Source organism: Punica granatum, chromosome 6 (genome assembly GCF_007655135.1).
Source record: "Punica granatum isolate Tunisia-2019 chromosome 6, ASM765513v2, whole genome shotgun sequence".
Classification (NCBI taxonomy): Eukaryota; Viridiplantae; Streptophyta; class Magnoliopsida; order Myrtales; family Lythraceae; genus Punica; species Punica granatum.
In genome coordinates this window covers 15,117,385-15,134,275 of record NC_045132.1, presented here as the reverse complement: position 1 = coordinate 15,134,275, position 16,891 = coordinate 15,117,385, and the positions used below count along the sequence as shown (strand labels likewise).

The window sequence follows — 16,891 nt, the reverse complement described above, 5'->3', positions numbered from 1 at the left end:
TCTTTTAAATAAGGTATCTAGTTCGAGTTTTGTGAATGGAAAATATTCATGATTCATAGAGTTTTACCTCTTTAATGGACCTCTTAACTCGAACTAGATTAGTTGGGGTGCATTGGACTATCGCAGTATTAGAAATTTTAAAAGGTGGAGGAACACCTCTTATATTATTATAATAATAATAATAATAATAATAATAGAAGCGCGCTTAACTGAAGAGTTAAGCCTCCTCGTAATGGGAGGCATGAGTCAAACCAAAAGTCATATCTTACCATGAATGGTAGAGATAACCCTATAAAAGACACTAGTAAGGGTAGAGTGAGAATTATGAAATATGGAGAAACATCTCTTGAGCTCCATACTCTTATATTAGTAAAAAAAAATTGTATAACCTTTTTTTTTTTTGGTAAAGCTTGTGAAGGGTTTTGGAGAAAAGGGTATAAACACAAGTCGTCATGTTTACATATCTTGAATGGTAGGAATAATAGTATAGAAAATACTAGAATGGGTAGAATGAAAAGTTTGAAAGATGTCAATATGAAGTGATTAAACTAGTTTGGTATTTGTTCTCTTAAATAAGGTATCGACTTCAAGTTTTGTGAATGGAGAAGATTCATGATTTTGAGAGTTTTACCCCTTTAATGGACCACTCGGCTCGAACTAAATTAGTCAAGGTGCATTGGACTATCGAGTATCATAAATTTTGAAAGGTGAAGGAACACCTCTTTTATAACAATAATGATGATGATGATGACGACGACAGAAGTGCGCTTAACTACAGAGTTACGTCTCCTCGAAATGGGAGGCATGGATTAAACTGAAAGTCTTATCTTACCATAAATGGTAGAAATAACTCTATAAAAGATATCAAAAAGGGTAGAATGAGAATTACGAAATGTGGAGAAACACCTCTTGAACTCCATACTTTTATATTAATAATAGATAACAGAAATATATACAATTAACGCCCAACCTAGCCTAAAGATAATTATAGCTGTTCGTGAATTTTCTAATTTCAGGTTTTGGAAATTATTTTGAATAATCATTCCGCTCTTTATTTGTGTATTTCGAAATTTGGTGAATTTCATGTACTTTTTAATAAACCATTTTGTGCTGTTTTATAAAATTACGGCTTTTTGAAGTTCCCACTTGACTCCGGAGTGACAATTCTCTCTCCAAATTCCATTTTTTTTCAACTCCAATTTGGGAATGAAAATAGAAAAAAAAATCAAAGATAGGGAGATATTTCAAAATATACTTTTCTAACATAAAAGGGTTATATTATTTTACTTTTCTAACATCTCAAGAAAATTATAATATAGTCATTTATTTTAAATTTCTTTTATCTCACTCCTTTTTTTCTTAAAGTAATGTAAATCAGAAAAAGGCAAAACAATTCCTCTAACCTTCGCTACCCTTTCCCGTACAAAATTAATATATTATAGCCATCAACTAGTGCATGGCATGGGAACTTTTGTAAGAATATAAGGTCGAATTTATATTATCAAAAATAGTAAGAATATTACTAAGACAAAAATATATATATATATATATTAATAATATATTATATTATTTTATAATTAGAGTATGTGGGTTTAATTGTAAACGATATAAATATATTTAAACTATATCATACTTAAATAGTTAGATACATAAATAGTTAAAAAAAAAGAACTAGATCGAGCATTCAGATCACGCGTAAGTCAAATATATTAATATTCTTTAATTATATGCTAACATTTGATCGCACAATTTAAGTCTGTTTATTATTCACAAAATCAAATCCAATAACAAAAATTCACGAAATGAACTTCATCACTTGTTAGAATATATAATATTGTTTACATGTCATTAGTTCATAACAAAAGCTAAGTTGTATTCTATTTTCCACCGGAAAAAAAGCTGTATTCTATTCTATAAAAAAAAATTGCTTATCTAGTTGGTAAAAGCTTTGCTTTCGAAAAATGCTGAATTGTTAGATTAAAACAGAGATTATAGTCACGGGAACCATATTTATCCCTGTAAAAGTAAATCATATATTATGTTATCACTCATACTCCCTATAATCTAATACAGTTTATCAAACACAACAATTTCACATTTCAACTTACGATTTAAGAAAAAAAGTTTCACAGTTAAATTTTCCCTCCAATCTTCATTTTCCTTATAATCTAACGATCCTCCAACTATACACCCCATTTAATAATCACACATGAGTGAGGATTGCAAAATTCTTTCCCTTGCTCAATGGGTTACTTTCACAATGAGAACCCACGAAGAGATTTTATCGAAAAACGTTTTTCCGCCAAATATTATAATTTAGGATGTAACGTTCGAGGATTCTCAAGCATTATTTCCGAACCTCTCATCAATCCAAACCGCCCCATAGGTATTTTCTATTTTTCTTTGTGCCTATCGATTGGGTAATTTGTCTTTGTGCCCAATGATTTCTTCGATAGACTGGGTGATATTTTCTACTACCTTCTGTAGTATAAAGTTGGAGCACTATGTCCATAACTTTTCTCATATGCTCTTTGAAATTTTATTGGAAAGAGTTAATGTGTTGAAAATTGTTGCTGTGAATCAGCTCTAATCAATTTTCTGTTGAACATGCTAGGTCAGGTTTCATTATAAAATTGACCATTTCATTCATTTGCAAGCAAATATAAGGATATGTTCAAGAAGGTTATGACCCTCTCAGTTGAGGATGAGGAGAACGGGACTCAATTGCGATCATGAAGTTGTTCGACCTTGTGTTTAATTTGGCAAAAATGGAGGAGAAATTTAAATTTGTACGGGAGGCATATAAAAGCTAGAGATGTGGACCCTGTGATGTCCTTACAAAATAAACCAAAGTGGGGATAGAGTAGTAAATGAAGAAGAAATATTTCATGCTAAGTACATGCTATAATTGTTACGAGTTTATCCGGATGGCATGGACAGCGGAATCCAGTCGAAGGGCGCAAGCAAGGTGGGGGCAAGACGGCAATGCGAAGGACGGGTTGGTTCAAGAACAACCTATGTTCAAACCGGTGTGAGTGGACTCCCCTATAAACGGAAAGTCTGTACCTTCCACTATAAATAGAAGGGAAAAAAAAAATATATATATATATATATATATCACAACTTTTTACTGTTACGTCAATTTTATAATAACCTTTTAAAATTACACTATATAGTATATTGCTTAGGGTGATGTCAATTATGACCTAACGTCAAATTTTCAGTGAAAATTAAATAGACTGTCATACCCGTGGATGAATAGTGCACCCAAACTCTCGCCACATGCGAAATAACCCATATTCCGACCCGCTTCATGCCCTTTTATCCACCCGACTCCCTCATCATCAATAATCGAATCACATTCCCACCTATTCACATACAAAATTGTTCTTTCTGAAAACAACTATACCATTAATAGAGTGGAAAAAAAAATAGAACTTATTGCAGTTTATATAGTGAATAAGGGTTAAAAAATTATCAGATAGAAAAAGGGCAGTTTATAACTGTCAAATGAAATATAAACCTTAACTCATTTTCTTATGAAGAGAGAGTTTGTGAAGCTCGTGGGTGAAGAGGGGGGAGAAAGGGTAAAGCGCTGAACTGAAGAGAAATTTGGGGCTGCATTGAGGAAGAAGAAGTGTGAAGAGACAGGAATGGAATTCGGGCATTGATTGTGAGGAAATCGAGTGGGTAAAAAGACACTAGGTGGTCAGAATATTGATTATTTTGCATGTGGCAAGACTTTGGACGCATTATTCATTCACATGTACACCACGCCAACCTTCCGTTTACTTTTCATAAAAAATTTGATGTTCGGCCATAATTGACACTACACCCTAAACGTTGTGCTATATAATGTAATTTGAAAAGATTGTGATAAAATTAATGTGAAACCAAAAGATTGTTCTATAATATATATATATATATATATATATATTTATTTATTCCTGAATAAAAGGTGCCAATGTTTCCAATCCAAGAAATTTCTGTTATGGTTAAGCTGATCTCGATCCTCTATAAAATATATATATATATATATATATATATATTCCTGAATAAAAGGTGTTAATATTTCCCTAAACGTTGTGATATATAATGTAATTTTAAAATGTTGTGATAAAATTAATATGAAACCAAAAGATTGTTCTATAATATATATATATATATATATATATATATTTCCCTGAATAAAAGGTGCCAATGTTTCCAATTCAAGGAATTTCTGTTACCGTTCAGCAGATCTCGATCCTCTTCCCACTCAGGCATCGGAGGGTCAAGTATGCCATGATCACCTATTTTGACTTTCTTCGTCGATTTCATGATCGAGGTCGTCTGTTCAACCTCAGAGGAAGGTGAACTTGCAGTCATTACCCTTAGTATATAACAGAAAACACCCTTCGTACATAACAGAAAACAGAAAGTACGACCGACAGGAAGGACACAAGAAAGGAAGATCGAATTACAGTACAAAACCCAGAAAGATCCGTCTTTCATATGTCACAGGCAACTCAGAAGTACAAGTTTAAAAAGCTCGACATGGTAGAAGTAGTGATCTATACAAAGTTCGCCTGTAAAACTGAACAGAGCATGACAATGCCACGAAGAACTTGTACTCTGCCATTGGATGGCGATCCAGATACGACTCCTGCAGCAAGAGTCTGCAGTGAAGCTGCATGCAACTATAATGATTCCTTCGTTTATTCTCTAGCATCGGTTCTGGTGAATTTACAAGCAGTGAGACCACGCCACCAGAACTACAATTGCTAATAGAACCTATGCATACACAGTGCCACACCGCACGCTCAAGCGGAGATAGCATTGTGGGCCTGGGTTCTTTCTGCAATTCAAATACGTAATAGTTTGAGTATATATCAGCTTTTTTTTTATATATAGAAATATAGATAACAAGAAACAGAGGATGAAAGTACAACAGAATGAAACCGGGATGAATATGGTGGATGCTATGATTTCATCTGTCATTTACAACTACAGATTACTCGTAAATTCCTAAAGAAATTCCGGGTTTCACAACCCGGCATCCTTGATCATATGAACTATACAGCAATTACACCAGATTGACGTCCCTTCAGCGGATCCCTATATACAAATAGGAGGTATCAGAAAGAAGCAAGCAGCTGTAGTATTTGAGTATATCCTGTGCCTGTAGCTTCAGCTCTTTAGAACAAAACTTCAATGATGCTTTGTACCTTGCCGCGGGGGTATTGCTGACCTTTCTCTCTAAAAGTCCATGTAATGTTTGTGTGATTTTAGGAGTAACCTTTGAGATATCTTTCTCTTCCGAATTATAATGGATCTTGTGAACCGCTTGTTTGATTTCTTGAGCCAGCTCTCTCTCTCTTGAGGACATACGCGTACAGCAGCTCGTTCCATGTATCAGGAACACCAGGCAAGCACCAGTGACTACAGTCCTGCCGGTGAAGGGATGCAGGCCCATTGCCTGGCCCAAGGTAGTACAAAGAGGAGTGCCCATCCTTCCGTCGGCCTGTGAGGCCCGTTATGTTCAACAGCTCGAGCTGCTTCTGCCCTATATCACCGTACCAGTTCTTCAACACATCGATTAGGATCACTTGGTGAGTGGAAGCTTGGGAAAAACTGGGACCCAAGTCAGGCAAATTCTCTAAGTGACAGCTTCCCCCTGTTTTCCAGTCCCCGCCCCTGTCGAATTCAATGATACAAGTAAATGTGTGAATCGTACGATAGCACGAGTTAATACCGATTGTGATAAAATGCAGAATACCAAACATGGGAAGAAGCTCAACAAGAGAATGATGGGTTATAAAATGGCAGAGACGTATATCAGTGAGGCATCGAACCTGAAGTGGACAGGAGCGTAAGAGCGAAAGTAGACCTGAGTCTTGCTCGTATTTACGTGAGCACTAATCCAATCAATTACAGTCTCAATTGATTGCCGGTATGCATCCTCAACGCTCATATTCATCTTCACCTCGGGCCCGACTTGGAAGTGACACCCCCTATTGTAGATTTACACAAAGCATACTTGTGATGCCAAAAACATGTTTGAATGAAACCACAAACAAATGCACCATTTGCACTTCTCCCAGAGCTCAAATTGATAGCAACACTAATAACAAAAATATCTAAATGGAAGCAGATACGATTGTACAAGAACTTCAGAATTCCACACAAGAAACTGCAAGTAAAAGGAATAGATTTTTAATGCAATCCCATTAAAATTCATTGACTTTGAAAACCATATATCTTTTTTTTTTTTTTTGGCTAGGTAATATGAGAAAACCATATATCCTGAGATAAGTCTAAATATGGTTTGCAGCTGCCAGGTGAGATATCTGTCGCAGAAAAGAAAGACCCAAACGAGAAAGATAGTTGAAAGAGAGATCAAGGCCACACTCATTACATACGTAACATACCCTCTTAGAGTTTTCTCATAGTTCCACCAATGGCCTGCATTGAAAATCAATATGTCTGCATCCTTCCATTGGCTGGCAGTCCAGTCAATCAGATCGAGTTTTAAAGTACACTTGACCTCCTCAGGGCTTCCTGCTGGAGCCCGGCCTTGGACCACGAGGAACGGTGCTCGATAGTACTCAACTGTGCAGTTGAATTCCTCGAACTTGAACACCAAGAACCCCATGTGCTTCGTGATGGACCTACCATTCGCCTCATAGATTGAGGATTTGTTGGAGACAGCAGAGGCGAGCATACAAAGAAGGGATTCCCATTGGTTCCTTCCTATTGAGTCCCCAACGAATACGACCCGTCGATTCCGGAGTCTTTCTAGCATATCATCTGCATCAAATCTGTCTTGAGCAAGAAAAAAGGATGCTGAGTAAGGTGATAAAAGATTCGACTTACAAAGAAAGAAACCATTTCTCAACAAATCTGATCATCTGTTGGTATAGCAACCACCATGGAAGGAAAGCTCTTCCCTGAATGAAATGGAACTTCCCTAGTAGGAACTAGAAAGTTTTAAAGGACGAAAGCAGTACTCATGGAAATGCGTCCCATCCTACAATGAGGGAATTTCACAGGACCATCTAGTGGATTAAGAAAAAGAATCTTTCGATTGCTGCAAGGATCGTTGTAGGAACTCGTATATAATACAGGCAGCATATGGAAACATAAGGAAGAGAAGGGAGTAGTTCTTATCTATCCGCTTCACCTAGTCGAGTCCCTCAAAATATATTTAGAGAAACCAGTTCTTAAAAGAGCAGGGAAAGAGCTCCAATTCGCAAACTATTTTGCACTTTGTTAACTACTACGGGCTCTGCCTGATTTTACTTATTTTGAAGCATGCTCGTCTTTCCAATTTGTCACCTCATAGTGAGGGTGGCATGACTCATTAAAGTAGAATATTCTGAATATTTCACATTAATATAAATCCCTCTGCAAATATTGAATGGCGACTAGCTAGCAAGGGGAGAGTCTCAAATGAGAGGTTCGAAGATATGAATCTAAAGCTAGAGAATAGTTCGGTTATTTCCCTGAGCCTCCATACTAATTCAAATTCGACATACACAAGCCACATCTAAAATGTATCACCAAGCACAGAGCTATTTGCTCATCCACGGATACCTTATCGCCTTCAATTATTCATTAACTTGGTGATTTGAAACACTTCCCTGTAACCGGAAACTGTGAAGAACTTCATTCTTATGATGCTACAAATACGAACTAACAACCAAGGATTTTAGCTAAAAGTAATCCATTTAGCAAGCACCCGGCTAGAACAAAATTAAATGAATGAAGTTAATCGGCTCTGAAACTCTAGCTTGTAAAAGACTTCCGATTAACAAGCCACAGAAATCAGGGAAAGATGGCGAGAACTGCGGCAAAACACAGTAACAAAACACATTAACAACCAAATCCTTATTCTCCTGAGCAGTTCGAATTCGACACTCTCGTAAACCGATTTACCAAGCTCCGGCCAAGAGCACGACTGACAGGAAAAAGGAAGACAGAGAAAGACAGTTAAAACAACTTCCGATTTGTTTATACGAGAAAACAATGCAACCTACCCAGGATACACTCAACAATTGCTCATCAACCAATCAGAACACTGCTCGGAGATCAAATTAACAAGAAGCAAACCTGGGCAAGTTGCAGTTCTTGGGTTGCCATCTCCACTTGGTGTAAAAGCTATCAGGCCTTCCATTCTCAGAGCACCTAAACCCATCATCCAATAGGGAGCAATCCCTGCTCTCATACAGAGGGTATCCTTCATCCCAAACCCAGTTTCCATCGAACACATCGCACTCGTTGCCCCCATCATCGAAAAACCCCGGCCGCTCATTCCTGCCCACAAGCGTGGAGAAAGGACTCCCCAAAGAACCCAGCCCGGCGGCCTTCAGCCGCAGCGTCACAGCCCTGTAATCCAAGCAAAAGAAAGACCCGACAAAGATGGAAGCAACGAAGAGGAAGCCCAGCACCCCAAAGGAAGGCTCCAGGGAGTTCCAGCGCTTTAATCTCTTAAGCAAGTCCAAATGGGTCATCTTCTCTACTTATCCCACGGCCGAATCCTTCGGTTTCTTGGACATCTTGGGGCCGAGGAAGAGGAATGATGAGGGGTCATGGGAAGGGTGGAAGAAGGGTACAAAAAGAAAGGACCTTTGAGAGGGAGAACGAGAGCCTATGGGGTCTATGGCTCACCAGAAGCCATTAATGGCGGAGATATCCATTTCCAGAATAAGGGGTTCCCCCCCATTTCATCACTTACTGGTAATTACTACAAACAGCAACAGGATCAGTGGTTAATGCGCGAGACCACTTTCAAGCATTCAACACGATCCCGCCTTCCTTTTCCGTCTGATGATTATGAGCGAGAAAGTGAAGTGCCTCTCAAGTATTCAAAACACTTGTCAGTGTTCCTTCGCCGGCCGGGAGATGAGACAATGAATGAACTAAGAAACTCCGGCCCGAGCACAGAAACTAACAAACTGCAACCGGGAAAATTTTCAATTGAAGTTAGGCAAGAGAGAAACTGAAGCTCGGCAGAAGACTCTGTTGCCAAGGGGATAGCGAGAGGTAGCACTGACAGCGTCGTGGAAATTGTGTGGCTGTGGGCAAGAAGAAGAAGAAGGGGAAGTGGGAAAACGAACGATTGACCGTTTTGGACTATTGATCTTTTCTTTTTTTTCTTTCTTTTTTTTCTTAAATTTTATTATTGTCATGTTGATGTAGGGCGGAAAATCCGGGGGGACATACGATATTCCGACAGATATACTTCTGCAATTAGTCAATTAAAACAAGACAAAAATGTTATCTTCTTTTTCGACGGCGAAAAAATTGCCAAAAATCTTCTTGCTGGAGAAAACAAAGGTCATGCACGTTGTGTTAAACGTACGTTTCAGATATTTTAATACTTTATATTATTAAGATTAAGATAACAGCATAATTATAAACAAAAAAAAGTAATTAGTTATTGAAAAGAGGTCATATTTAATGGAAATTAGTTGATACACGCACGTTATGCGGAAATTTTTTGTCGCATGACCAAAAATGTAGATAGAAGAAAAGATATTTCAAAATCATATATTTGAACAGATAAACATAATAGACACTTATGAATGATAACTGAAACATTGTATAAAAGTTAGAGTACAGGAAAACTATAATGAGTGGAAAGGTGATATAAAAAAATGAATCTTTAGGTATTATATTTAGAAGGCATTTTGTATATTGAATTTAAAAGATATTACGTATTTTGGGAGATCTTTTAAATTATTCAAAAATTTTAAATTTTTCAAAAAAATTAACTACATATTATTACGTATATATAATACAAACAATAGCTCAAGCACGTTGAATATGGTACAAACGAAATGCTGTAAATATTCAATACATTGAAATTGAAAATTCAATATAATATCGAGCTAAGGGTTTCGTATTTGGATTCCATGACGCATTATGTTTCTACTTGTTGGCTTTTTATATTACAATAAATAGATATACACATAAGGTGCATGCATGAATGTAATTTATTTTTCCCACATGCAAGTATAAAGCTATATGCTACTCCAAAAATGTGTTGAAATCCTTTCGTTATTCTAAACAAATAAAATATAGATATAATTATATCATATACATCTTTTCGTAAGATTAAATATTACTCATATTTTTCAAGATAATAATTGAATATCATAATTTTTCTTAAATTAAAAATAAAAAAATCGAGAAAATTTAGAGGGTTGAGAGGTTAGCCAATGAAACTTGGGTTAATTATCCAGAAAAACATGACATTTGTACTTTTTTCTAAATATAATAAGACCTTTAAAAAATAGCACACAAATGCACGACATTTATATTTTTTCCTAAATATAACCCGACATTTTGAGAGTAGCACAGAATGCATGACCTTTGCCTTTTTTTTCCCTAAGTATAGCACGATCTTTCAAAAATAGCACTAAAAGGAATTACCTTCAAGTTTAGCTGTGATTCTAGTACGGTGTCAATTATTTGTCAAATGTAACGGTAATAGCTAACAGCGCCTCGTGGCATAACATGATTAAATGAATGGGAATCACATATTTTTATTTAATTAAAAAACAATTCTAAAAATTTTAAAAGAAGATTTTTTTTTAAGGAAGAAAAAGAAAGAGCGGATTATAGAATGCAAGGGGCGCAATTGGGGCTCCATAGCTAAAATGAAAGCCTCCAATTTCGGGGCTCTTTCGATTCTGACAATGGATTCCCTGATTATGGCCACCATCCACATAATTAGGGTTATACTTCGGTGGCGACCCTAATTGGGAGATTGTAGCCACCGGCGTAGCCACCACCGTCGACCCCTTCTCCCTTTCCTCTTATTAAGTTGAATCCCTTTTCCTTTCTTTAATTTTTTAATTATTTTTTAATTAGATAAAAACATGTGGGGTTTACTCGTCCAATCATGTTGTGCCACGTAGCATAGTTAGCTCGACATTAGCCGTTATCGTTACAATCTGATAGAATAATTGATGTCGTGCTATATGCGTAATTAAACCTGAAAGTCGTGCCTTTCGGTGCTATTTTTTAAAGAACGTGCTATATTTAGGAAGAAGTGCAAATGTCGTACATTTATGTGCTACTCTCATAAGATCGTACTATATTTAGAAAAAAAAATGCAAACGTCGTGCCTTTCTATACTACTTTTAAAATGTCGTACTATATTTAGAAAAAAGTGCAAAAGTCGCACTTTTTTAGGTAATTAACCCATGAAGCTTTAATGTCTAAAAAATTTCGATATATATTACATACAAGTAATACAGAGAAATAATTAAAATACGTCGAATACAACACAAGCAAAATATAATATAGATTCATCGAACTAAATCCAAAGGTCAAATTAGTGGCGGGAAGAATACAATGCATCCTCTACGCATTAAGCGAATACATGCATCTCCTCCTGATGAATTAAATTTTCAAAATACTTGAAAGGTCAATTAATATAGAGCTGAGAGCTCTTCAAAAATAGAGCAGTGTGGCTCTCTAAATAAGGCGTCGTTGTTTTTATATATTTATATTGATTGCATGAGAAGCTCTTTTTAGAGCTTCGATGTGTACACGGCTGGCATGACATATACTTTTTTTTTTTGCAACTAAAATAATTCTTAAAATCTTGAAAAAAAAATTCATATCCCCGATCTGACATGTAATGCACATAAAGAACACGATATTGAAAACAACGGAAAAAATTCGTGAAAAATTAAAGAGAGAAAAAAAAAGGGTAAAGCGAAAGCAGGACCAAGAAAATGGGCTTTGACTATATATCCTAGTATAGATTCTTGAGAGATCCTTTCTTGCCACGTAATTTATAAAAACATTAATTAGATTGCAATAAATGAGATAATAGTGTCAATGCCTCGATTAATTATCATAATTATTCTTTAGTTATTAATCTTATTATAGCAATCAATGAGAGGTGTGATCATTTACGATTTTCTCATTAGTATAGGTTCTTTAGCGATCCAACTTATTATATAAAACTAGACGAATTGGCGCGGTATATGCATGGGGTATAATTGTTGTGATAATTCACAAAACTATTATTATAAGTTCATCCATCTATAGCCACCATAAAAATGAATTTTTTTTATTCTCATACATATTTCCAATATTTTATGGATGTAGTCTCTCCATTTGAGATGTTGAGCAATTTCAGTACAACCCACGGTAAAATTACAATCAGGTATATTAGTTCTCCCTAATTCTACATATCCATTAATGAATATACTTTATTTCATTCAAGCAACGAAAAAAAGAAGAACAATACATAATATACCAAATCCCATATATTACATGATTGTATCTTCTATAAAAAATAAAGATTGTTCAGAGGCTGAATGAACTAAATTTTTTATCTCTGATTAACACATAATCATCTACCTATTTCTCGGTTACAGGGGAGGCTTAATCTTAGTCTACCTTAGAAAATCCTATATCATCTCATCCCTATCTTTATCCCAAACCCAACGATCAAACCTAGCCTAAATGTCTCATGGATAGTTGAAGTAGCCCTCGCAATATTATAGAGGAGTAACATGATCGATAAATACGACGTTGTGAAAACAAGCCATCTTCTTCCTCTCTCTCTTTCCGATTTCCTTTCTTGTTGCTGAGTATTATGGAAAGATTTTTCTTCTTATTATATTTATGTACATATCTATGTATACCATACTTAGGATAGCCCAATTTAGCCGTAGACATTGCTTTCTTTTTATTGCTCAAGCTTGAGTTGTATACATACCGATGAAATGAATGTCAAATTCAACTTCTTCAGTCCAATATCGGTTTCTTGACATGATATCAGAGCATCGATCGTAAGGGCAATCGTCAAGTACTATTTTTTGCCGGCCGATTTTAGGTCGAGCTTCTGTCCTACCAGTTTCTGGACTAAGCATCCTTCATTATGGGTTCACTCATCCTACCAATTAAGAGCTGAGTTTCATCAGTCAATCCCAATTCTTTGAGTTATTGAAATGTCGAAAAGTACAGAAAGCAGTAAATCTGCTGCAAGCATACCTCCAGCATATCTCCTCTATTCCTCAGATGGACTCGGGACTAAATTGATTTCCTACAAACTCAATGGTAGGAATTATAATATGTGGTCATAGGTGATACAAACTGCACTTCAAGCTAAGAATAAACTTGGCTTTATCGAAGGTAAAGTAACACAGCCGGTAGAGGGAGATCCTTACCATGAACAATAGGTAACGTGTAATTCGATGCTTGTTTCCTGGATTTTTAATCATTTAGGTGAAGAATTGCAGAACTCTGTGGCCGGAGCAAAGAATGCCAAGATTTCTGGGATCATCTTAAGGAGCGTTTCTCGCAAGGAAATGAGACAAGAATTCATCAACTAAAAACCGAGATATGCTTGCTCATGCAAGAGAAGAAATCAGTTTCTGAATATTACTCGAAATTGAAGTCTCTTTGGGACGAATTGGAGTTGTATCTTAACTTACCAGCATGCACCTATGATGTTGGAGCTCAACTCGTTGCCCACAAAGAGAGAAGGTTCACCAGCTCCTTATCAGACTCAATCTCGATTTTTTGACAATCCGGTCCTAAATGCTGAGTATAGACCCTCTTCCAAATGTCAATCGAGCCCACTCCATGACCGCACATTGAAGCTCAACGATTGATCACTCGAGGAAGGGATTTGAGCTTTGAAACGATGGGTTTCGCGGCCAAAATCGCGAATGATTTCGGGGGCAGTAACCCTAATTTCGTCAGTTCAAATAAGGGAGACTTTAGGGCTTGGAGTCGACCTTTCTGTGACTATTGTGGACGGAATGGGCATCACCGAGCCACCTGCTACCAGCTCAATGGATATGCGGCCACCGATCAACGACATCAACGAAGTTCAAAGGGGAATTCATCCGGACAATCGCGGGCAGGAAAGTTTGGGACTTTTTCGCCCTCTATTCCACAGCAGCGTGGAAATGTTGGTTTCGGGTTCAGATCATCCAACCCGGGACAGTCGGGCAGTTATTACGAGGGTGGCCCATCCAACACACGTTCGGCCCATCCGACTCGCGGACAGTGGCGGCCTAATCAGTCGGCCCAGCATCCTACTCCTCATGTTTCAGCAGGCCACATGGCAACCCAGACCAAAGCCCATGGCGATCAGTTAGTAGACCTCAGCCGTTTAGCCCATCTCTCTGAGGCTCAGTTACAGCAACTCGTCTCGGTGGTCTCACGAGATGACGGTGAGATTAATCGATTAAGTGGTGAGAACTTTATGCCCATTAATTCCAAACTTGATTGGATTATTGACTCGGGAGTTTCATGATGCATGACTGGTACTTTGGATAATCTTTTTGATGTTACTCCCATTAATAATGGTCCAATTATTCATGTTCCGAATGGAACAACTAAGGCCACTTTTATTGGGAAAATCTCCTTTGGAGCTAATATCGTCGTTCATAACGTTCTTTATGTGCCGGATTTTAATTGCAATTTATTGTCCGTGGCTCAATTATCTCGGGAATTTAATTGTAGTATACACTATATCTATGGTCTATGTTTGATTCAGGACCGCACCTTGGGGAGCATGATTGGAGTGGATGAACTTCACGGGGGAGTCTGGCTTCTACGACGAGTGTCATCATCATCTCAGAGAGCGCGGCCACTGAAAGCAGATACTGATGACATTTGGCACAAGCGGTTGGGCCATCCTTCTTATCGAATTCAGTTTAAGAATGATTCCATTTTTCTGCATCGTTCAGATAATAATGCGCCTTGTGACGTATGTTGTCGAGCCAAACAGACACGTTCAAGCTTTCAAATAAATTCAAATAAAGCATATTTTCCATTCCAATTAGTACATTGTGACATATGGGGACCTTACAAGGTTTCCTCCATTACTGGTGCTCGGTATTTCTTATCAATTGTGGATGATTTTAGTCGTGGTGTGTGGGTATACCTTCTACGAGATAAGTCAGAAGCATAAGGTTTCTTGATCAGTTTCTACCAGCTGGTTAAGAATCAATTCGACCATACAGTGAAAACAGTGCGAAGTGACAATGAATCGGAATTCATAAGTCGAGTCGTTCAAGACTATTTTTTCGTCAATGGAATCATTCACCAAACCACCTGTATTGACACACCTCAACAAAACGGGCGGGTCGATCGCAAGCATCCTCACATTCTTAATGTAGTCGGGGCCCTAATGTTTCAAGCCTCCCTCCCTATTGAATTTTGGGGTGAGTGTATTTCTGCTGTGGCGCATCTTATCAATCTCACACCTTCAAGCGTTCTATCAGGCAAGGCACCATTTGAACTGCTTTTTCATAAGAAACCGAATTATCAGCATATTCGTGTTTTTGTGTGTCTTTGCTATGCACATAACAATCCTCGTTTCAAAGATAAGTTTGGACCACGATCAAGAAAGTGCATCTTTATTGGATATCCTTTTAGGAAGAAAGTTGGCGAGTTTATGACTTGGAGAATCACGAGTTATTTTATTTCTCGGAATGTTCGTTTCTATGAGACTGATTTTCCGTTCAGCAAGGAGCAACCTAATGATCCGACCAATAGCGGTATACGATTTTTAGATAATTCGAGCCCAGCAAGGGGAGTTACTAGGCCATTTCAGCTCCAACTCAGCCCAAGATACGGGCCCAAGATCAGCAATTCAGGGGGAGCCCATCCCGATAGGCCCAACATATGCGTCTGGGCCACGTTTGGCCCAATATCCTTTAGCAGAGCCCAATCGGTTACTTCCACCCGCACCGCTCGTTACTTCTTTTGCTCTATCCGACCCGATCTCTATTAGGCCTACTCCAGTCCAACTTGTCTCCTCTCCTCATCTTCCTCAGATTCAGCCCACTCTCAGCCCGATCCGCGAACTAATTCACCTCCCGCGTCTTCAATGGACAACATTGCTCGTTCTAAAGCTCCACGTAATATTCGTATACCGAATTGGCTCAATGATTTTGTTTCTCACAGTGCTCGTTGCTTTGAGCCTCCCCCCTACTTAATCACCAACTCCGTCACATTCCCCAGGTATGTTTCATCCTCTAGACCATTATCTCACATATTCGGATATCAATGGCACACAATTGTTGTTTCTTGCTGCCATTGATTCCGACACAAAGCCAAGGACTTACTTTGAAGCGGCCAAAAATCCTCGTTGGTGGGGCGCCATGGCTGATGAAATTCGTGCTCTAGGACAACGACACTTGGGTAGTTCAGTCACTACCAACTGAGAAGAAACCCATTGGATGCAAATGTGTTTTCAAGATTAAAAGACGAGCAAATGGCACTGTGGAACGCTATAAAGCTCGCCTTGTGGCGAAAGGATTCAAGCAGATTGAAGGGGTCAACTTCCACGAAACTTTTGCCCTATTGGCAAAATTAGTCACGGTACGCTGTTTATTGACCATTGTTGTTGCTAAGAATTGGGAAATGCATCAGCTAGATGTCAACAATGCTTTTCTCCACGGGGACTTGGATGAAGAAGTTTACATGTCTCTTCCCCTTGGTTTTCGTTCGGGCACTACTGGCCAAGTTTGTCGGTTGCGGATGTCTTTATATGGCCTTTGTCAAGCCTCCCGCAATTGGTATTATAAATTCGTCACTGCCCTCATCCATTATGGTTTTCGACAGTCAAAGATTGATCATTCTCTCTTCACTTTTTCTTATGGTGGTGTGTTTCTTGATGTCCTCATTTATGTGGATGATATGATTCTCGTGACTAATGATTTTGTCTCCTGTACTCATTTCAAGGATTATCTTCATCAGTGCTTCCGTATTAAGGATTTCGGACCATTATCCTACTTTCTTGGGATAGAGATTCTCCGAAGCGATTCCGGCCTTTTTCTCAATCAACGGAAGTATATTTTGGATATTCTCACTGAAGCCGGTATGTTGGGTTCTTGGCCTGCTTACTCTCATATGGACCAACAAC

At 37.9% G+C, this 16,891-nt stretch overlaps 1 protein-coding gene across 1 annotated transcript; it reads right to left on the bottom strand.

Moving 5' to 3' along the window:
* Positions 1–4,919: 4,919 nt before the first annotated feature.
* LOC116211526 (protein trichome birefringence-like 11) lies at positions 4,920–9,079 on the bottom strand. Its single transcript, XM_031545966.1, has 4 exons — positions 8,092–9,079; positions 6,411–6,800; positions 5,835–5,993; positions 4,920–5,676 (listed from the first exon to the last, which is right to left on the bottom strand). The coding sequence occupies exons 1-4, from the start codon at positions 8,490–8,492 to the stop codon at positions 5,304–5,306; spliced, it is 1,323 nt and encodes a 440-aa protein (XP_031401826.1). The 5' UTR covers positions 8,493–9,079; the 3' UTR covers positions 4,920–5,303.
* Positions 9,080–16,891: the final 7,812 nt, after the last annotated feature.

Excerpts from the sequence above, each read along its gene's own strand:
- LOC116211526 (XM_031545966.1), bottom strand. The coding sequence starts at position 8,492 with ATGACCCATTTGGACTTGCTTAAGAGATTAAAGCGCTGGAACTCCCTG. Across the intron at positions 6,801-8,091 it reads AAGAACTGCAACTTGCCCAG|ATTTGATGCAGATGATATGC; the intron begins GTTTGCTTCTTG and ends TGCTCAAGACAG. Across the intron at positions 5,994-6,410 it reads TATGAGAAAACTCTAAGAGG|GGGGTGTCACTTCCAAGTCG; the intron begins GTATGTTACGTA and ends AATCTACAATAG.